At 49.4% G+C, this 20,701-nt stretch overlaps 6 protein-coding genes across 6 annotated transcripts; 3 read left to right on the forward strand and 3 right to left on the reverse strand.

The window, feature by feature from the left end:
* Positions 1 to 416: 416 nt before the first annotated feature.
* JCM6883_006252 (uncharacterized protein) lies at positions 417 to 1,772 on the forward strand (the record flags this gene model as incomplete). The annotated part of the gene is made up of 6 exons (XM_076634496.1): positions 417 to 435; positions 495 to 602; positions 891 to 1,021; positions 1,159 to 1,287; positions 1,362 to 1,444; positions 1,505 to 1,772. The coding sequence occupies 6 exons, from the start codon at positions 417 to 419 to the stop codon at positions 1,770 to 1,772; spliced, it is 738 nt and encodes a 245-aa protein (XP_076485493.1).
* Positions 1,773 to 2,107: 335 nt separating this feature from the next.
* Positions 2,108 to 3,586, reverse strand: JCM6883_006253 (uncharacterized protein; the record flags this gene model as incomplete). Its single annotated transcript, XM_076634497.1, has 6 exons — positions 2,108 to 2,134; positions 2,233 to 2,562; positions 2,634 to 2,729; positions 2,841 to 2,869; positions 2,943 to 3,024; positions 3,293 to 3,586. 6 exons carry the CDS (start codon positions 3,584 to 3,586, stop codon positions 2,108 to 2,110), a joined length of 858 nt encoding a protein of 285 aa, XP_076485494.1.
* A 278-nt stretch (positions 3,587 to 3,864) lies between these two features.
* LOS1 (Ran GTPase-binding protein LOS1) lies at positions 3,865 to 8,127 on the reverse strand (the record flags this gene model as incomplete). The annotated part of the gene is made up of 14 exons (XM_076634498.1): positions 3,865 to 3,922; positions 3,989 to 4,140; positions 4,210 to 4,490; positions 4,555 to 4,738; positions 4,801 to 4,953; positions 5,007 to 5,438; positions 5,516 to 5,651; positions 5,717 to 5,996; positions 6,057 to 6,219; positions 6,297 to 6,635; positions 6,703 to 7,028; positions 7,094 to 7,537; positions 7,595 to 7,698; positions 7,877 to 8,127. The coding sequence occupies 14 exons, from the start codon at positions 8,125 to 8,127 to the stop codon at positions 3,865 to 3,867; spliced, it is 3,303 nt and encodes a 1,100-aa protein (XP_076485495.1).
* Positions 8,128 to 9,462: 1,335 nt separating this feature from the next.
* JCM6883_006255 (uncharacterized protein) lies at positions 9,463 to 13,411 on the reverse strand (the record flags this gene model as incomplete). Its single annotated transcript, XM_076634499.1, has 10 exons — positions 9,463 to 10,194; positions 10,262 to 10,558; positions 10,639 to 10,776; positions 10,871 to 11,186; positions 11,260 to 11,351; positions 11,443 to 11,600; positions 11,674 to 11,856; positions 11,926 to 12,766; positions 12,834 to 12,957; positions 13,032 to 13,411. The coding sequence occupies 10 exons, from the start codon at positions 13,409 to 13,411 to the stop codon at positions 9,463 to 9,465; spliced, it is 3,261 nt and encodes a 1,086-aa protein (XP_076485496.1).
* A 286-nt stretch (positions 13,412 to 13,697) lies between these two features.
* JCM6883_006256 (uncharacterized protein) lies at positions 13,698 to 15,988 on the forward strand (the record flags this gene model as incomplete). The annotated part of the gene is made up of 6 exons (XM_076634500.1): positions 13,698 to 14,744; positions 14,870 to 15,053; positions 15,158 to 15,243; positions 15,326 to 15,343; positions 15,445 to 15,693; positions 15,758 to 15,988. The coding sequence occupies 6 exons, from the start codon at positions 13,698 to 13,700 to the stop codon at positions 15,986 to 15,988; spliced, it is 1,815 nt and encodes a 604-aa protein (XP_076485497.1).
* Positions 15,989 to 16,516: 528 nt separating this feature from the next.
* ATG9 (autophagy protein ATG9) lies at positions 16,517 to 20,498 on the forward strand (the record flags this gene model as incomplete). Its single annotated transcript, XM_076634501.1, has 11 exons — positions 16,517 to 17,157; positions 17,237 to 17,743; positions 17,818 to 17,931; positions 18,025 to 18,160; positions 18,224 to 18,615; positions 18,677 to 18,785; positions 18,836 to 19,309; positions 19,373 to 19,558; positions 19,630 to 19,662; positions 19,734 to 19,865; positions 19,935 to 20,498. The coding sequence occupies 11 exons, from the start codon at positions 16,517 to 16,519 to the stop codon at positions 20,496 to 20,498; spliced, it is 3,288 nt and encodes a 1,095-aa protein (XP_076485498.1).
* Positions 20,499 to 20,701: the final 203 nt, after the last annotated feature.

Consider the following 20,701-nt stretch of genomic DNA (forward strand, 5'->3'; position numbering starts at 1 on the left):
CCCTAACCCTAACCCTAACCCTAACCCTAACCCTAACCCTAACCCTAACCCTAACCCTAACCCTAACCCTAACCCTAACCCTAACCCTAACCCTAACCCTAAACGAAGCGAGCGACAGGAGTTGGTTCGGCAGGTTTCTTGTCGTTACTAGAGGATCTTGCACATCCGTATGGCGGTTTCGAAGTGATTTCGCTTGTGTGATGGCAAGAAAAGAGCAGCGTTTGCCGAATCCTTTCTCACTCTTCCCCTCACGTCGACAATCGAAACCCGATTAATTTCGACTCAATAGCACCTCCAGTAGGGGACTCATACAATACTCGGCTGCAAGAATCGAACAAACTCTCGCCGACTTCTGACACGTCTTTCCCCTCATCGTCTTCTTTCCTTACTCCCCCCCTCTGCACCCACTTCCAGCTATGCGGTTACAATCCCTCGGTATATTCTCCCCGTTGCCGCACTCTACGCCCGAACTAACTTTCGATGAGAGAAAACAGGAGCTCTATTCCTCTTGATCTCTTCTTCGCTCGCTGCGCCTTCGTTTCAAGCTGGGAAACCCGATCTAGATGTCGTCGTAAAGTTCCCAGAGAGTAATCCCTTCGGACGTGAGTTTGTCTCCTTTTCTTCAGTCGGAATCGTTCGAGGGAAACTCGAGAGATGTCGAGGGTTAGTGCGCGGCGAGGAGAGCCGGAAGGGAATGTGAGAATAGCACGTGGTGAAGGAGACAGAGCTTACGATGCCCCCGCACGAAGGAGATTGCAGGGAGGGAGCTCGGAAACGGACTAGACGACACCTTGTTTCTCTAGCGTTTCCGCTTTCTCAACTCGACTCTACCTCACTTCAATTCCTCGCTCTAGTTCAGCACTAACACATTCTCTTACTCTCTTGGATAGGTGTAACGAATGGAGTGTCGACGAATCTCGTCAACATTCAAGTTTCATCTCATTCTTCCGATCCGCTCAAAGTCGTCGCAGCGCACGCTCAATACTACGAAGCGGGTGGCAAAGAGCGTCCTCTACGACAAGTGAGCTCATTGCCTGCTCTGATCATGTTTGAGAGAAGAAAATAAGCTGACGAACGAACGATTCTTTGATTCCCTTCCTTCGCTCCCTCTCTCGCCAATTCAACTTCATTCGACTCGAATCAACGCATTACGATCAGACGACAAACCTTCCCTTATCGATCGACTTACCTCCCCGTGCCAAATCCCCTATAATCCCTTATCGTTTCCATTCGGAGAACAAAATCGGTCAAGTTGGACTTCGAGTTTTCATCGACGTTCTTGATTCCGTTCGTCCTTTTTCCCTATGCGCATCATTCACACTGAGCAACTGACTGATGCACTGATTACATTTGACGAACAGAACCGCAAGAAGTGGAGTTATCTCGGATACGAAGGAACCGTTGAAATTATCGAACCTCCTGCTTCTTGGTTCGATTTCGAGTTGTTCGTCCTCCTCTCCTTCTCCATCACTGACACTCTCACTGACACTCTCGCATGATCCAGAATCTCGCTCTACTTGATCCTCTCTGCATTCTTCTCTTCAATCGGTTACCTCGTCTACAAATCCTATTTCCTCTCTCCCTCCTCATCCCGCTCCTCGCAAAAATCAAGACGACCTCGACCAACTCCCGGGAATGTCGTTGCGAAAGATTCCGAGATTCGGGATTCGGCAGAAGCTGTGAAGCCGGGAGAAAGGGTTCTGGATCAGGATTGGATTCCGGAGAGTCATTTGAGGATTCGAAATGGTGGTAAAGCGAAGGGGAAGAAATGATCGGCTTAGCTTGATCGAGGACTCGAGTCGCTGAACGGAAGGAGTCGAACAATGTGAAACAAGATGCATCTCGATAAAATTATCTATTTCGAGTCTCAAACGAGAGCGAGAGTTGTTGCCATGACTGATGCGAAACGATGAGAATGCAGAATGATGACGTGGTAGCAATTTGTGTTGTAAGACAGAAGTAGAATCGGAGAGTGAGCGCTGAGATCAATGAACGAGAGAGAAAGATCAGATCGTCTTAAGCGAGCTTCCGACGGGAATGATTCCGATGTCTCACGCAATCTACAGCCTGACATGATTGATACCTTTTCCGACCAGCGGGAAAACGTCTAAAAGATCGCATTGATAGCGTTCGACTGCTCGCGTTGTTTGTCGAGAAGAAAGTCAATTACTCCAAGTTCATCAGCTCCTCTCTGCAGGGCTCCGTTTGCGCAAGCGAACGATTATGACTCACAGTGATGGCTGATCCAGCACCGAATCCCATTCCTCCCGCAAAAGCCGTTCCGACCGTTTTCCCAAATTGTCCACCTCCCGGGAATTTCTTCTTCTTCTTCTCTTCTTCCGTTGTCCCGACCACAACATTCGGCGCACTCGACGGAGGCGGAGGAGGGACAAACTGCTGAGAAGGAGGAGGTGGAGGGGGCTGATAGAGTTGTTGAGGCTGAGGTTTTTCGGAAGAAGAAGAGGGATAGTATTGGGATTGTTGGTAGGCGTATTGAGTGGATTGAGGTGGCGGAGGAGAGGCATAGTGATTCGGAGGCGGCGGAGGAGCGAACGAAGCGTTCTATGTGAGGAAAGACTCGAGATTAGCGGAAAAATCACGAAACGAGCTCGAAAGCGAAACAGAGAACTTACGGGTTGCGAATAGCCGACGTTGTAAGGAGCGTTGTTCTGAGACTGAGGAGGTGGCGGAGGAGGCGCACGGGTCGTGGGCTGAATGCGCTCGACGTGCTGCAAAATCGGAAAGAAAAACGAAAACGAGTGAGCTTCGTTTCCTCGTTCAAGAGAACCTCTCGCTGTGAGAGCGGAAATCCTTCGAGCAGAAAGTAATCGAGAGCTCACATTCGAAGGGAAAAGACCGGTTTGACCATCTACTCAGCAAGTTGGAGATCAATTCAGCGAAGCCGTTTCTCGAGATCTCGCAAAATTGAAAGACCAACTCACTCAGTGTTCCTTTCCACCAATCATCGTTTACGAGTTCGACTATATCAATGATATCACCTTGTTGGAAACCCAGATCGTCGGGCTAGACGCGAGATAGGCGAAGAGAGAGTCAGTTCAACATTTCGAGTTGGTCCACAATCTCCCCTTGAAACAGTCAATTCGTCGCTACACCTCCGCATGCAAACGATCTAGATACTCCTCTTCTGTTCCCTCGCGGCTTCTCATGACCGTCAGAGTCCGGTGAGACAGACTGAGAGATCCCTTCGACTCTTTGACTTCCCTCCGAGCTCCTTTGGTCCGCGCGACGCCCATCCTTGACATATAGGCATCACGGACTCGATCTGACTCACCTGCGACTTGTTGTAAGCCCAAAGCGCTCTCGCCTGTCCCATCGTCGACACCGAGTTCATCGCCCCTCCCTCTCCCGCTCCCTGTCCCTGTTGACCGATCCTCATCGATACCATTCCATTCTCAAGCCCTCCAATTCCCCCTACCGATCCCGCTACGGTCGTAGAATGCGGGATGGAGCGAAGTTTCTGTTTGATCAATTCCAGGTCTGGAGTGGAGAGTAACTGCTGAGAGGAGAGGAAATCGAGGTCGGATTCGAGTCGAGTGAGGAGGTGTGAGAGGTACGGATTCGACATTGCTAAGCGGCGAGCGGTGGAGAAGTGAGGAAAAGGAGAATGAACTCTCGCAGCGACGACACTCGAAAGAAGGGTTCGCAGTGGTTTCCATTTCTATGTTACCAGTAAGTAGGGTTACGTTTTAGAAGCAAAAGGGAGGGAAGGGATATCCAAAACGAAAACGGAAGAAAGAGTTTGCGTTGAGAAAACAAAACAAAATTGCGAGCGAGACGAGACGAGACGAGACGAGACGATACGGTACGAGGGTGGTTTTGCGAGTAGAAGAGACTAGGTTGCGATTAGTATCCTCTTGAATTCCTGAGCCATTCCGATAAGAATTTCTTGAGTTGTTTCCCGCTGCGAAGTCGTCGAAAATTTCATCAGTTTTAAACTCTCAGTCGATGAAGCGAACGAGCGACTCACTCTGGAGCCTCCCTCAGAGCGACCATGAACGGTTGAGCTTTTTCAGGAGGACAATTGATACTCGGGAAGAAAGAAGTTTCGAGGAAAGATTCGAATTCTTGAGGTCTTTTTTGGTGAACAGTTTTCAAAAGTAACGCGATTTCTCCGATGACCTACTCTCTCTCACACTCACTCATCAGTCATCGTTCAGCGTAAAGAGAGTAGAGAGAGAGAAGACATACGGTATAGGATTGAGCATCAGCGTAATCGAATTCCCTCTTCAAAGGAATCTCGAAACAGATCCCAATTACATTCTCGTAAATGAACCTCTCGAACCCAGGTACTGGACTCGGGACGACAGGACCCGTTTTCGGGTTCGGAGGAGGAAGAGGGTTCGGATCAACCCAGATCGAGACGAGTTTGACGAGTACTCCGAATCCGTAACGTTGATCGGGAGCGAGAGAATTCGTCGAGATGTAATGAGTGATTGATTGGAGGATCGATTGAAGATGAGGTTGGTTCTCTGCTCGTGCGACTCGAGTCAGCTCAACGTTGAGCAAGAGAGAAAAGAGCGAGAGAGGACATACTTTCGGAATAGAAAACTTGTTGAAGATTCGCACTGCAAATCGTGATGATGAAATTGAAATAAGCTCGTTTGAGAGTTGAATGCTGTACTCGATCATCGGTTCCAGCGATGGGGAGTTGAAGGAATTCGAAAACTCGATTGAAAACGGGTAAAAGGAGGGTATCGAGAATCGTGGTAAAATTCGTCTAATCTCGCACTCAATCCGCGTCAGCCTCAAGAACGAATTCGTGTATGAGTGTGAGCTAACCTTGTATTTGGCGACGAGGAGACCAAGGAAAGAGAGTAATTCGGCCAATTCGGGGAAAGTGATTTGACCGATCAAACAATCGATCAACGTCGGAATGAGGTCGAGTACGGCTTGTCCCGTCGTCGCGACGATACGATTGAACGCGAAACGAGCCTACACGATCGAGCGTCAGCTTTATCCAAGCGAAAAGAACAGATTCGACTCACGGCATCTCGAACGACGACGAAACTCGCCATTATTTTCGCACTCGCCAAGACACCTTCCGTCGCTTTCCTGAACCCTTGTACCCATTGTCCCTGTGCCGTCGGTTGTCTCGCGCTCAAATCGGGGAAACCCTTCGCAACGTTCCCCAACGCCATGATCAAATGATGAGACGTTAAAATCGCTTTGAAATCTTCTGGAGAATTCGCTGTCGGTCGAACTGATCCTTCGAGCTGAGAGAGTAGAGGATCGAGGACGGCGTTGAGGAGGACGACTTGTTCGGGAGGGACTTGGTTCAGGATTGAGATGAGAGTTCCAACGGTTTCGAAGAGGTAAAGCTGAGATTCGAATAATCCGGGAGAAGAGGCAGTTTTCGTTAGGAGGGCTTCGGAGGGAGGTTCAGAGTCGGGTAGGTCGGCGTTGATCACGAGAAGATCCTGTCGAGAGTGAGCAAGAGGTTGAGGTCAGTAAATCGAGCAATTTTCTCGAAAATCATCGACTCGAGTTCACTCACCTGCATTCCCGACAAGATCCCTCGAATGAGATCTCCCGATACTTGACTCTGAATGATCGTTCGAGCTTGATAAATGAATCGACTGAACAGATAACAAACTCTCGCTCGAACTGCCGAATCCGATTGATGAAGACCGCTAAAAGAACGCGAATGAGTGTCAGTAACGATTCTAGCTCGTCCTCGAGAGATTGAGCGACTTACTGTTGATCTAAAAAAGTCGGTAGAAGTTCCGCAATGTATTCCGGGCAAAGTTTGAAGAATTCCGAATACCTCACGATCGTTTCGAAAAACATGAGGTTGACGGCCGGATGATCGTGCGCGGCTACTTTCGATCGACAAGCTCGTAGCATGAGTTCACCGAGAGGTGAGAGGGGGAATTGGTTGAAGTTGACGGAATAATTCGCTTCTCGTTTCGCTCGAGTTAATTCTTCTGTCGGGACGAGAACGAAAGCTCCAGGACCTGATCCAGCGATCGCTTGACCTGAACGAGAGAGAGTCAGTCACATGTAGATGGTTCGCGAAGAGAGAGAGCTCCTCGTACCGAATCCGTAGAGAAGTGCTAAAGCCAATTCGATTCTTTGCCAAGGAACGCTCGTTGGAGAAGCTTCGTACGCATCCAACGTTTCGCTCACGATCGTTCGAATCGCCGTTCCATACAACTCAGGATCGATCCAAGCGATTCCATCTCCGATCGTTCTCAGCGACTTTTTTCAATCGAAAACGAAAACCCATCAATTTTCTCTCCTTCTTTCCTTTCAACTCGAATGAAGGTGCGACTTACTTTTCTCAACTCCTCAAACAGTAGTTGATCCTCGTCCTCTTCTCCAACTATCGACATTTCCCATTCAACCTCTTGACCAAACTCCATTTTCCCTACAGCCGCCTTCAAAAGTTGTTCCAAAAAACCTCGTTTCTCACTCGTCATCGTCGGATCCGTCATGACTTGACCTGCTCCCGCTGCTCGCTTTTGCTTCTTGTAGATCGATAAGAGCTGAGAGGCGAAGGGGTGGAGAGTGAGCGAAGTCGCGGCGTGAGAATCGGAGAGAAAGGAAATGAGGAGAGGGAGTAGAGGTGTGAGGGAAACTGTTGCGAGAGCTTTCGCATCGTCGGGAGTTGACGACTAACGCACGCAAATGTCGTCAGTGCGACGTCGATCAAGAGAGAGAAGGAGAGAGAGAGTCTTTCACCTCGTCGAGCATTTTGCACAATTCCGTTCCAACTCCATTCAACAACTTCGCCAATCTCTCCCTGAAGCCTTCCTCCTCGTCACTCGCCGCATCCGTTCTCCCTCCTTCTCTCCCCACATCCTTCAACGCCGAAAGAACCGTCGCAACGTCCAAAACTTGGAAAAGTTTCAATTTGTCTCCAGCCGGCATTCCTTTCATGACAGTCTCGATCAGGGTATCGGCAGTCGCGATTCGAATTGGTAGACAGGAAGGATGAGGGAGGTTAAGAGTCCGAAGGAGGAGTGAAATCGTCGGAGGGGTAACCATCAAATTGATATCGATCCAAGCTAATCTCAGCTCGAGCTTCGTCAGCAACACTCTTCCTACCCTTAGATAGACTCGTGTTACTCACAAACATAATCACCCGCGACTCTAACCGCCATTTCTCCAACATCTCTCGCCGTCTTTCCCTTCAACCCAATTTTCGAATCTCCCTCTTCTTGCTTCTCGACTCCTTCCACCGCTTCCGCAATAATCTCCCACACAGCTCCCGCAATCGCAACCGCGTCTCGTTGCCGAATCGCATCCCTCAATTCCCCATCCTTCGCTAATCTCGCCGCAGGTTTGTTCAACCTCAATTGTGCATCTCCAATCTCGAGTGAAATCTCATGCAGGAGTCGTAAAAGTAGATCTGTCGTTTGTGGATTCAATGGAGGCGGTGAAGATGTCGATGCTGAGGAGGAGGAAGGGTAGGTTCGGAGAAGGGCGAGGAAAGAAGAAAGGAAATTTGGAGCGATTGAGGGATAAGTATGCACGAAAACTTGAGCTGCGAGGTTCACACTTGCGTTCTTCAAGACTGGAGAGCGTACAGTGTCAGTTATACTGTCTGTGAGAGTTAGAGTGAGGAACGTACAAGCTACACCGTTCTCTGCAGGTCCGGAGATATATTCTCGTTGAAAATAGTCAAACATTGAACTCTGTAACATCGCGAGCGCTTCCGGTGATAGTGAAGGTAGTCTACACATCTCATACGACCGTGATCAGTTTACTCGTGTCCAGGAAGAGCGACTCGTTCGGATCGCTGAACATTCAACAGTTCACACGACCCTCCAACTCTATCTCGTTCCGAGCTCCTCACTTCCGCTGCTAACCTAGCTGGACCATCTGATAGTACAGAGGAATAGTATAGACTCACGCTTCCGCTACAACTTGTAACGCAAACATTCTCTCTTCCTTTCCCAAACTCCCTTGTCCTCCTCCTTGTCCCTGTTCTGTCGTTCTCCCGTCCAAGAAGATGGTCCAACAAGTCTGCCAAGTTTCCCTACTCGCGTTCTTGACCTGTTGCAAGAACCCATACGCTTCATGTCGAGAAGTTTGAGGAATCGAAGGATCCGGGTTCAGGGCGAACGAGATCGCTTGAGTGATTTGACTAGAGAGTTGATCCATCTCTCCTGAGTACGATTTAACGACTCTCGAAGGGAACGGGGCGGTGGAGAAAGGGGTTGAGAAAGTGAGAGTGGAAAGAGAGAGAGAGAGACAAACGAATTGCGTCGCTTGCTTCTCGTCCTCTACCTTTGAATCTGCCGACCGGCGCGAGTATCTCCAAGGTCTACTGTAAGCGAGCGGCAAGCGTTCCCTCGTCGTTTCTCTTTCCCCGTGATCGTTTCTAGCGCTCGTTCAACTTTTTTACACCGATGACCTCGCTGCTTCGTTTCACGCTCTGTTAATTCGCTTAGAATGGACGAGCGGGATAGTATGAGATCTACAGCGCTCGTAGCTTGCGCTCGGTCGGTCGCGAACCTCCTCGACCGTCGTCTCGTTCCCTCTCTGGCTTTCGATTCTTCGCTGATCGAGTGTCCATCGCAGCAACCTGCTTTGGTAGTTCTCGCTAACCCTTCTGAGACGTACTCCGGCTCACCTGGCTAGTGCGGACGAACCGTAGGACCGGGTCGAACGCTCGATCGCTGGCTAAAACTGACAAAGTCGAAAGGTTGTCGAATTCGCTCGCTTCCGTTGCTTCAGGAAACGCTTGTGAGATGATCGTTTACAATGAGTACGACGACGGTACACCGTCTTGATCGTTCGCTCTTGGAGTCTGCTTGAATTGCAGGCTGCCGCTATCTTCTTGCGATCCTGATTTCTCGCAACTGCTCTTTCGTAATGAGCCGGGTCGATCGGGTTTCCGCTACTCTTCAAGCTTCGTAGTCATCTCGCTACGACCACTTTCGGCGATCAGTGAGCTTAAGCGACTCGTGCAGTCTCTTCGAAGCTGTGTCGAATCGCATTTGAAGCGGCAGCAAGGGTCCTCAACCTCACTCTTGTGAGTCTTTGTTCTACATGCCGCTGGGCCCATGTCCCTTTACTGAAACTCCTGTAGTGTGTGCTCATGGGACTCTGCGCGTGCAGTGAAAGACAAATCGATTTGCTCGAGTTTCGTTTTGACAACGCTTCTTCGGCGAGGACGTCTTTCTCTCGCTCACGCCTTCCCTATTAGTCGACGCAAGCCAAAAGCGAACGAATAACAGAAACGACGTCAACAATTCAGCAAAGCCAATCGAAGGATCGCAGCTTTGCCAACTTGCGAAACCTGCAAACAGCTTTTTTCGGGATCTCTCGCGCGAGCTCTCCCCTTTTCTTGACGAAAACAGGCCCGCGGAACTGAACTGCCCATCACTCAAGTTTGTAAGTCGAGAGGAATCGCTCGAGAGGGAGAGATCGTAGTATTGCGAAATGGAAGAAGAGAAACAACAACGATGAGAGAAAAACGGAACACTACTTTGTTCAGTCTGATTCGTATTCGAAACCGTATTCATCCTGTTCCTCCTCTACTACCTCTGCATTTCCTAGCGTATCGCCATTCTCTTCTCCTCCTCCTGTAGTGTCGTCCGCCTCGGCTGTTCCCGTTCGAATAAACCCTCCAGCTTCGGCTTGAAGTTTTTCGGATTCGTTCCCATTCTCCATCGCGATCCCATTTTCTTCGTCAATTCCGTTCGTTTCACTTCCTCCAACTCCTCCTGCACCCATATCCACCCCCTCAACTTGTTCCCACTGATCCTCGGCGTCATTCTCCTGAGTAGCAGCTCTCAAATTTTCCTTCGCTTTCAACGCACTAGCTCTAACAGGTCTGACTCCCCTCTTTCCGCTTCCTCCTCCGTTCGCCGTAGGAGGTCCTTTAGTTGAAGCGGGTAATCGAATCTTGAGCGAACTCGAATCGTTCGCCGTCGAAGCCGAATTGGAAGCGGCGACTGAAGATCGAGTCGATCTAGTTTCTCTCCTCTTCCTCGGCGGAGGCTTAACCGCAGCTTGATCCGAATAAGTCGAGGAGTCGTGTGACCCAGAAGAAGAAGAGGCAGAGGAAGAGGGAGAACGTCGGGATGAAGGTCGTTTACGAGCCGAGGAAGAAGTTGCCGCGAGGGGTCTCGAGTTCTTTCGCGAAGAGGTCGAACGAGATTTAGAGGTTGATTGAGGTATGGGAGCGGGGGATTTCGAGGCGGAGAGGGAAGTGAATCGAGGCTTTATCCATTCGAAAAGTAAGTTCTTCCTCCTTCCGTTCCTCAAAACGGTAAGGTCAAGGACTTACTGTTCCACTCGCACTCGTGTTCGCACTCCCCACCCCCGTCGCAGCTTCTCCAACGATCCCCATCTCTCTATCCTCTCCCGCCCCAAACTCCCCCTTCAGTCTCTCCCTGATCCTCAACCCCAAAACCACTTTCTTCCACCTCTTCAACACTCGATCTTGTTTCTGCGCAAACTCTTTCTCGGCTTGTTGTTCCTCCAAATTCGCTATTGCTTCTCTGAGAGTCGGGGCATGTTCCGAGGCGACGACGATTCCTCGAAGAGTTGGAGTTGCGCGACGTTGACGGAATTCGAATCCGATCTATTTGGGACCCTCCCCTCTTTGCTTGTTAGCGCAGCGACGAGAACAGGAGGAAGGAGAGAAAACGAGAGAGGACGTACGATAGCTTCAGCGTAATCGATTTGTAACATTTTCGCGCATTTCGATGCGAGTTTGGAAGGTAAATGAACGGCACCTTCAGGAAGCATCGAAGGGACGAAAAGATCGATGTTTCCGAACGAGTTTTTCGGAACTTTACCCTACTCGAGAGTGTAGCGAGAGCGAGCGAACGAGAGTAAGCTTCCCTTCAGGTTTCTCGTTGAAATTTCCGAAGAGAGAGAAGAATGAGCTTACATCGACGACCGGATCCGGAACGAAAACCTCCGTCTGATCCTCACTCCACAACGCCTGATCCTCGATTTCCCCTCCATCCATCTTGACCAATTCCTCCCTCCTCTTCGAATTAATCGTCACGGCTCTACCTTTGACGAATTTCCTCGGAATCTCGTTCTCTTTAACGACTCGTCCGGTTCTGTACCAATTCTCTGAGGACTTTACGAGGAGGACGGAGGAACGGGGATAGACTGGGGTCGTGGATTTGAAGAGACCTAGGGAACGAGTACCGGGTAAAAGAGCTTCGTCTCGATGCAAATGTTGTTCGAGAACGTAACTACCCGCGCAAAAGAGAGGTCAGAGAGAGCCGAGCCAGTGAGAGGGAGAAGGAGAGGAAAGTGGAGTTTTACTTGGGATGGTTCTTGAACCCACCGAACGAGGTAGGAAAAGGTTCGTTCTTGGATCGATTCCATAATTCTTCTTCTTCTATCTTGTCTCGATTCTGTTCCTCCTCTCAAAAAAACCCTCGTCTCATCAGTCACCGCTCATTCGCTCACTCGAGAGACGGAAGGGAGAGACAGGGACAGACGTACGAGTTGATAAGGGCGTTTGAAAGGTTCGAGTAAAGATTCAAACCAATCTTTCCCACCTTTTTCTTTCTTACTTTTCGAACTTGTCGGTACCCTTAACTTCATCGTCACATTATTGAAACTCTTCGAATATCTTGGCGTGAGATCATGTGCTGAACCATCTAATTGCCTCTTTCAAATCTCTATCAGCTCCGAATCAACTTCGAAGAGAGAGAGGAGAGATGGAAAACGCACCTTCCTCGAACCCAACGACGTAAACTAATGAATTCCCACCACCTGATTTCAATCCTCCTTTAGGTTCCATCCTCGATTTACACCTCAACAATTTTCGTACCGGATCGAGAGTCACCCATTCTTTCAGATACCTCGAATAGACCTCTGGCCACTGCGCCGGAGGAGTCTGCATCTCTTCTGGATCTATTCACTCCCTTTCAACTCGTCAGCTCGAGAGAGGAGAGAGAGCGCGCGCGAGAGAGGAAGACGTACCAGGTGAAGGGGATCTCATCATTTGTTTCTCTTTTTGCCAATTCGCTAATTTCTTCGTACTCGGTCCGGATCGTCTCAAGTTCACTTTCGGGACTTTATAATTGATCTTTCCTCTTCCGTCTTCCCAATGATCGTCTCCATCCGAGCCCGAGTCGGTAGTGTTGAGTTCGATCGTTTCAACTTCTTTTCCTTTTCCTTTCGCTCCTTTCTTCCCAGTTCCCTTCTTCGTCGTCTCCTTAGCTCCCTTTTTTGTGATCCCAGCAGCTGAATCACTCCTCCATTCGACCCCTTGTAAACTAACGACCAACCTAGTCGGTACATCCAACGCCCTCAACAAGGCCGTAAAAAGTTGTACCGATAAATCTTTACTCCCTTTCATCGTTGAAGCCGCTGCGTAAAGTGAAGAGATTGATGCTAGAGGTTCCCAGGTCGCTGGAGAGTCGACGAAAGGTCGAATAAGCGATGAAGAAGATGAGGAGGAAGTGGATTGTGATTTGAGGAGTTTTTGTCGTTTATTCAAAGAGAGGGTCGGTTCTTCCCAGGGCCATTCAGAGTATTTCGATCCCATCTCGACTTCCTTCGCCTTTCCTTTGAGTTCCTTTTTCCTGAGTCTCTCATACTCTTCCTTCCATTCACTCATCTCTTCTTCTACTTCCCCAATTCCCTTTCTCCTCAATTCTCTCCCAGGAACCACCTTGAACGCCTGAAACCACCACGATAAGAGGTCTTTGAGAGTCGCTTCGAACAGTCGGGAACGGTCTCGTGGGTTGGGGTATCGATCTCGAGTGATCGAGGCGAGAGAGGAATGAATCGAGGAAGGTAATTGACTAAGTAAACGAGCCTACCGAGTGAGGAAACGAGCTCTTCAGTGAGATGGGAGAAAGAGAAGGGAGAGAAGAGAGCGGTACCTGGAGTTCTTTATCGTTCAACCATTTATTCCTCACCAAACTCATTGATAACAGTGTCATCGTATGTACTTTATGTAACTCTTGTCGTAATTTACGTTCTCCTAACGTTAATGCCGTACTCTTCCTAGATCAAGGGAATCCTCATCCGAGTGAGTCAGCTTGGGCGAGAGGGAGAGAGAGAGAGAAGGGAAAACGAACTTTTTCGATTTTGGTAGTTTCGAACCAGGACGATCAAAAACAATCTCGATACCCTTCTCTGTACCACCACCTGGTGCTCCAGCTTGAGACGGATCTTGAGTCTGAGCAGTTGAAGACGTCGTAGTTGGTTGATTCGGATTCGGGATATCTACTTCATCCCAAGCTCCTTCTTCCTCCTCCTCATCCTCATCCTCCTCGTCATTCCCATCTCCTCCCTCGTCGTCTGAAGAGTCCTGACCGTTGTGACGTTGTGAGGTAGAGGCGAAAGGAAGTTGGAACGCCGGAGTCGAATTCAATCCCTGCTGCTGATGGGGTGAAGCGATTTGACGTGGTCCTGCTGATTCACCTTCCGAGGCAGAAGCTGTCGAATACCGGGGCATGTGAGCCTCCTAAGCGTGGCCGAGTGAGAGGAAGAAGGGAGAGAGTTCGGAGATTGATGTCACTTGTTGATCGAAAACCTCTTTCACCCATCGACCAGCTCTTGCTTGATCACTATACTCTTCGTCAGAGCTCTATCGATTACTCACACACGACTGGCGATCGCGCGACCAGACATCACGGAAAATCGAGGGAGGGTTCCTTTCATCTCTCAGTTCTTCCCCTTCTTCGATCTCCTCCCGCTCTCCGAAACCGACTTGTCCTGAACGCGTCCTACTCCTGTAGGCGATGTCGACCCACTCGCATTCACGGCGTTCCTCCTCAGCCTCTTCAATCTCAATCTCGATCCGTCAACCCCTTTCATCCAACCTCCCTACCTCCTCTCATCAACCCCAAGCTCCTTCCTTCACTCAACCCGCAGCACGTACTCGAACTCCTTCCCTCGAACGTGGGAGTTACGGCGGGAACGGACCGAAAATCATTCGACAATCCGCCTCTTCTCTCTCTTCTACAACAGGCGCAACAGGAGGCGCCGAAGAGGAGAAGCGGAGACCGGTTTCTCCTATAGCTATACGACCCCCTTCATCTACTTCTACTTCTACGGTGTTCCCTTCGATAGGGTTAGCATCACCTACGGCGGCTGCTGCTGCGAGGAGAGAGACAGGAGGAGGAGGAGGAGGAGGAGGAGGAGGGAATGGACCGGTTATTACGAGGATTTCTTCAGTCATGGGTGAACCACCTACTCTAGGCGCTCCTGTTCGACAAGCGACTCTACCGACGACAACAACGACACGAGAAGAGGAGGAGGAAGTAGTAACAAGGGGACATGAGAGGTATCAAACTAGTGAATCGATCAAAACTGCTAGTTGGAACGGTGGATTCACTCCAAAAGCTAGTCAAGATCCACTCATTATTCATTCTCATCAGCAACAACGTTCTACTTCGACTCCTACTCCTCTGCCTCTCCCTCAACCCTCTCAAACTGCACCTCGATCCGAATCACGGCAAGAACCTCCCGAAATTCGAGTCTCTCACCCCTTCACTCGACCCTCCCTGCTCCCCTCTTCCGTTCCCCTCCTCGATTCCTCCACGTCGAAACCTCTCCTCCGACACTCACTCCACCAGGGTCGAACCCGTTTCTTTTGTCGAGGTAGACTCCTAACGTCCCGAGACAACCTCCTTCCTTTCATAGCTTCCCTCTTCGTCGCTTTCGGCTTACCCGGACTATGGTTAGGAGTCGTAGGGAGGGGGTTGATTAGACATTATGGAAGAGGGAAGGGAGGGGCTGTTGTGGGAGTTTTTTGTTATTTGACGATGATCAGTTGGAGTAGTATGGTTAGTCACTCGCTTTTTCTTCCTGTTCTCGAAGCTCTCTCTCTCTCTCTCGACGAGACGACGCAACGATGAGGAAGAAGTTAGTCAATACTGATGCCCACGTGTATGTGTACGATGTTGGGTAGTTGAAAGCAGCTCTAACGGATCCCGGAATCCTACCGAGGAATTTAGATCCGGACCCTCAAAGGAAATACGAACCTCCCATCGTCCACGCCGACGTCGACGGACGAGGAGATGAAGAAGGAGAAGGGAAATTTGTTGCGGAAGTTAAATACGTGAGAGTGAAGAATGGAGTGGTTGGATCAAAATGTACGTTTCTCGCTCTCTTCCCTCTTTTCTCTCTTCGAGTGTTCGGTCCGAGAAAGCGACGACCTAAAAAGGAGATCGCTGATGTGTGATGGGTATGTGAACAGGGTGTGAAACCTGCGAGATTTATAGACCTCCTCGAACGAGTCATTGTAGGATTTGTGATAATTGCGTTGAATTAACCGATCATCACGTAAGCAGCCTTTTCTCTCTCTCTCTCTCTCTCTCAGAGCTGTGGACGTTATTGACAACTAGTTCTCACTCATCGTCGATAGTGCGCATTCCTAAACAACGTAAATCAATCTCCTTTCGTCCTCTCTTTCCCTTTTTTTTTCGATCTGAGCTAACTCTTCCGTCTCACTACGGGGTTCTCGACTCGCGCTCGACTCGACAGTGTATAGCACGACGTAACTACCTCCCTTTCCTCACCTTCCTCTCTTCGACCTCTCTCCTGCTCCTCTACTCCCTCGCCTTCACTTCCTACTACATCTCTCTCGCTCCTTCGATCCTCGGTCCAGCGAGATGGGACTCAATCATTAGTTATGTGTTACTTGTGGGACTCGTGGCGGTGGGTGTACCGGTTGGCGGACTAGGGGTGTATCATACGAGATTAGTTTTGAGGAATTCTACTACTATCGAAATGGTTCGTCCTTTCCTTCCCTTCCTTTTCCCATCCCAGCTGATTCGATCGAGTCCCTCTGGAGTAGTTGAGACCCAAATCATCTCGAGGTGGTCTAGATCCAGCAACCGGTGAACCCTTGACGGATTTATGGAAGACTCACAATCGAGGAGGAAATTGTTTCGTAGTCTGGGGTAGACCTGGAATTGGAGTTGGAGGGAGAGGTGGATGGAGGGAGTTGGCGAGGAGGGATGGGAGGATTGGTGCCGACGCTGATGCTGATGGGGAAGATATTATGAGAGGGAAGGAAGGAGTTTAACGAGATTTTTCCGTCCGTAAGGGTGAGTGAATTATTCGTCTCGCTTTCGAGTGAACGGACAGTCGAACTGACTTGAGCACTGATATAGTCGACATCAGTCACAAGGAGCTAAGATACCCGGTTTCAGTCAGGTTTTTGTATCGGTTTTCGTTTTGGGTTTTTCGAGTTCCTCTTTACCCGTCTCTTCAATACTCCCTTTCGGTTTTTTCATACCGCATCTCAGGACTCGAATGATCTATTATCGTAATCCTACTAATTCCGTCTCTCTTGTGTGGCTCTCGAGGTCGTAACACGTTACAGTTCCTGCGAGAGAGCCGAAGTTTTCGAGCTCAGTTTCTCAATTTTCTTCGCTGCTCCCAAATTGTTCGCTCGCCTGCGTATCGTTGTATCTATACTTTCACTTACCATTTCAAGCCTGGCTGGCAACAGTTTCAGAGTCGTTCCTTGCGAATCTGACTCTTTCGGGGCACCACTTGCACGCTCTCTCCCCTTTCCTCCTCTCTCACCTCGATACGACAACCCAACCGCATGCCCTTTAGTCAGACCCTATCTTCCATCTTCCTACCATCTACTTCAATCTACGCATCAATAGATCAAGATCAATCCAACGAACGAACTCATCATCATCATCAGCATTCCTCCTCTCGTCCTTCCCCTTCTTCAACGACTCGGCCTGCGAGTGAGGCTGATGCAGCTCATACTGATACTGAGGAAGTAGTAGACCCGTTCGCGACTGAATCGACTGCCCTCCCTCCTCCTCCGACGAGTTCGATTCCGAATCATCAACTCGAATCAGATGATCCTTACGCGATCCACGAGGAACAGGAGGAAATAGGGCAAGAGGATCCATTCCATAATGATCTAGATCAACCATCTCATCATTCTCACCAGCGCGCAGACGGAGGAGGAGGAGGTGAAGAAACCCCCACTATCGCGACTACGTTAAGCTCTCGGGAGAGGGACAGGGAGAAGGGTGTAGGAATGATTGGGAGTAAGAGTTTAATGGGATTATTAGGTGGGACTACTTATCAGAGCCAGAGTCCGAGTGAGACGAGTCGAGCCGAAGGAGGGGACGAAAGGTTTGGGACTTCGCAGACAGGTCGACAAGAGCGAGAGGAGTTGAACGGGAGCGAGTCAGTGCAGGGACAGACGACGATAAGGAATCCTGGGTACGTGAAGGAAAGAGATTTAGTTTTCGGTCTCTTGTTTGAGCTGACGAGAAAAACTATTTTTCTTGTTCATTTGCAGACTCGCTGATTCTGCTGCACGGTCATCGATCTCTCCTCCAGCAGGACGTCGTAGTCGTTCAGATACAACGGATGACCCTTACTCTCAGCAAGACGACGAAGAAGAGGAGGAAGAAGAAGAAGATGATCTCCCCCCTGATTTCACGACTCGAATCCCGCTCCTTTCCTCTACTTCTCATCTCTCTCCTTCGTCTCTCGATCCCTCTCGTAAACCTCCTCGCTCATCTCATCGTCTCGCACATCCCGCTATACTCTCTCCCTCCTCAGCTGCCTCGTCGAACCCACTTTCCCGTTCTCGTGACTCCTCCTCATCCTCTCTCGGTCATTCCCCTCGACCTCGACCTCGCAAGAGACCCTCCTCAGTGAAGAATCAGATGAATGCTCGAGAAAGGGCTTTGTGGAATTGGATCAACGTGGAAGATTTAGATGGTTTTTTGGAGAGGGTTTATCGATATTATTTAGGTAAAGGGATTTGGACCATCGTACTCGAACGAGTTTTGAATCTCCTGTACGTTCCCCTCCCTCTCTCTGACTTCAGACGAGTGAGGGGTTACTGATGAGATGAGAGAGCGCACACGATAGAACGGTAGGATGGGTGATTGGATTCTCTACTTTTTTGTCAAGTTGCGTCGATTACAAGAAATTATGGAAAGCTGAACGATTATCAAACGCAGTTGTCGAGAAATGCGTTAGTCGGTACGTCACACTCATCCCATCCCTTTTTCTCCTTCCGCTTCCCGAGCGAGCGGATTGAGAACTGATTTTGCGAATTGAGCGGATCGCGTGCAGGTTATCGGGATTCAGTTTCCTCGCGTTCGTTCTGTTCGTCGGGTTTTATGCGTGGAGAGTAGCGGAATTCGGGTTAGAAGTCAGGAAATTGTGGGAGATGCACGAGTTTTATACCGAATTACTCGAAGTACCAGAGGTTCGTCGTCGTTTCTTCGACTTCATTCAGTGAAACTGATGTAGTATATCCGATGTCGAATAGGATGATATTCAATCGATTCCATGGAGTTCGATCGTGAATCGACTCGCTCACCTTCGTTCAACTCACCCGTCCTCTCTTTCCTCCAATTCCACTTCGCGCGATTCTTCCGAAACCCTCGACGCCCACTCCGTCGCGAACCGTATAATGCGTTCCCAAAACTATCTCATCGCCCTCTTGAACGCTCCTTCAACTCTCGATTTCTCCCTCCCTCTCCCTCAAATCGGAATCGTTCGGAAATATTTAGGGAAGGATGGAAGATTCGGACAGGGATGGTTGACGAAAGCGCTGGAATGGAATTTGAAATGGACTGTTTTGGGGTTTGGGTTTGATGAGAAAGGGAGAGTTAGGGAAATGGTTTTGAAAGAGAAGAAGAGAGAGGAATTGATCAAAGCGTAAAATTGACTCTCTTTTCTTGACGAGGAGGTGAATGCGACTGACGAGAGAATGGAACAGGTTGAGGAATCGATTCATCCTAGTTGGTTTATTGAATGCAGTGTTCGCACCGTTTATCGTCGTTTATTTACTCATCTATTCTTTTTTTCGCTATTTCGAGGGACGTCCCGTCTCTCTCTCCTCTCTACTCGCTCCAACTCACCTCGTCGTCTTCACCAGGAGTATCACAAGAACCCTTCTACACTTTCTTCGCGCCAATTCACCCCTCTCGCGATTTACAAATTCCGATCCTTCAACGAACTCGAACACGAATTCCTTCTCCGACTCTCCACGATCCGCCCTTTGGCCAACCTGTACCTCTCCTCCTACCCTCGCGCCAAGACCGCTCTCGTTTCCCGTTTCATCGCGTTCCTAGCCGGTTCATTCGCAGCAGTTTTAATCGTCTTTTCAATCCTCGACCCCGACGCTTTCCTCCATTTCGAAGTGACCCCGGGTCGAACCGTTCTCTTCTGGATCGGAATCCTCGGTGGAATCGTAGCCGTCGCGAGGGGGATGAATCCGAATAGAGAAGAAGGGGGAGGAGGACAAGCTGGAATGAGAGGTAGAGAAGAACCGGGGGAATTGATGAGAGAGATTGTCGAATTGGCGAGATATTGTCCAGAGGAATGGGAAGGGAAATTACATGCTTATTCTGTACGTTCTCACTTCCTTCCAGATCGATTAGAACGAGAACTAAAGGCTTTTGAGTTGGTACAGGTTCATCAATCTTTTGCTCCTCTGTTCCCTCCTAAACCTCTACTCTTTCTACAAGAACTGTCTTCGGTGTTGTTGACACCGTTGATCCTCATCTTTACTTTACCGAATTGTGCTGGGAACGTCGTGGATTTCTTCAGAGAATTCACGATTGAAGTTGAGGGATTAGGAAGAGTTTGTAGTTACGCTGTGAGTTTCCTCTACCCGAACTTTCTTTCGTACTGAGACCCTCGACTGACTCATTTTGATTGGCATGGTAGGTGTTTGATCTGAAGAACGATGGAGCTAGACGAGTCAGTTCTCCTTGCCCTCACATTCAAAACTTGTACGGCAAAGAAATTGTCCTGACGTTTCATCTACACAGCCTTCGAATACTGCAAACCCTACCGCAAACAAGCGAATCGATCCTCGTAGTCGACAAACCTCATCGCTCGCTCCTCATCGTTTCCGTCAAATGGAGAACAAAATGGAGAAAAGTTTATTAAATTTCGCAGTCGTGCGTCCTCCTCGTTCATCTCATTTCTCTCCTATTGACCGCTGACGATGAGGTGATCGCTTCGTACAGTCGAATCCGGATTGGCAACCACGAGACGAAGCACAATCTCTCTTCCTCTCCCAAATGCTTTCGACCGATCATCATCAACCTCCTCTACTTCCTTCGGCAATTCATCTACCTCATCAGCAACACCAACAGCACTCACTACTCAAGTCTCCACCTCCGACGAGGTCCAACTCGAATGCGAGATACCCTCAATCTCGAGAAGAATCATCGAATCTCGCTTTACGGCATCGACGAGCAGCGGAAAAATCTCGATTATATGATCGAGCTTTTCAACGCAGTACTCTACTTCACGCCTCGACAACGACATCTCGAAGAGGAGGAGGGAATGGGAAGCATGGAACGGGGAGAATCGAAGAAGAGTCTCATTTAGACGGGGAAAGTTTCGTTGCGATGACAGAGGAAGAACCGTTTGGCCTCGTAGTCGAAGAAGAAGAAGAGGAAGATCGTCGAGTGCACGAGGAGAGAAGGATGGAGATGGGCGCAGATGGGAGAAGAAGAGAGGGAGGGAAAGAGAGGTTGATGGAGAGTGGATTGGGAGCACTGGTTGGGGAATTGTATAGACGCTAAGCCTAGTCTAGTTAGTTGGGAGGGTCAGGGTTTCCTGTTACTGTTTACTTTTGATTGTTGTTGTATGTAATTGATACGAGAAGTGGTTTTTCGCCATGCTTCTTGCCTGAGGGCAAACGGGATCGAGTCGAAACGAAAGCGCGAGAGATCGAGAGATTGAGGGAGAAAGCACCAGGTTGTATCGCCGTAGCTTCAGCTAGCGC

This window comes from Sporobolomyces salmoneus (genome assembly GCF_050403485.1).
Source record: "Sporobolomyces salmoneus JCM6883 DNA, S_salmoneus_JCM6883_v1_ctg62, whole genome shotgun sequence".
In the NCBI taxonomy this organism is placed as follows: Eukaryota; Fungi; Basidiomycota; class Microbotryomycetes; order Sporidiobolales; family Sporidiobolaceae; genus Sporobolomyces; species Sporobolomyces salmoneus.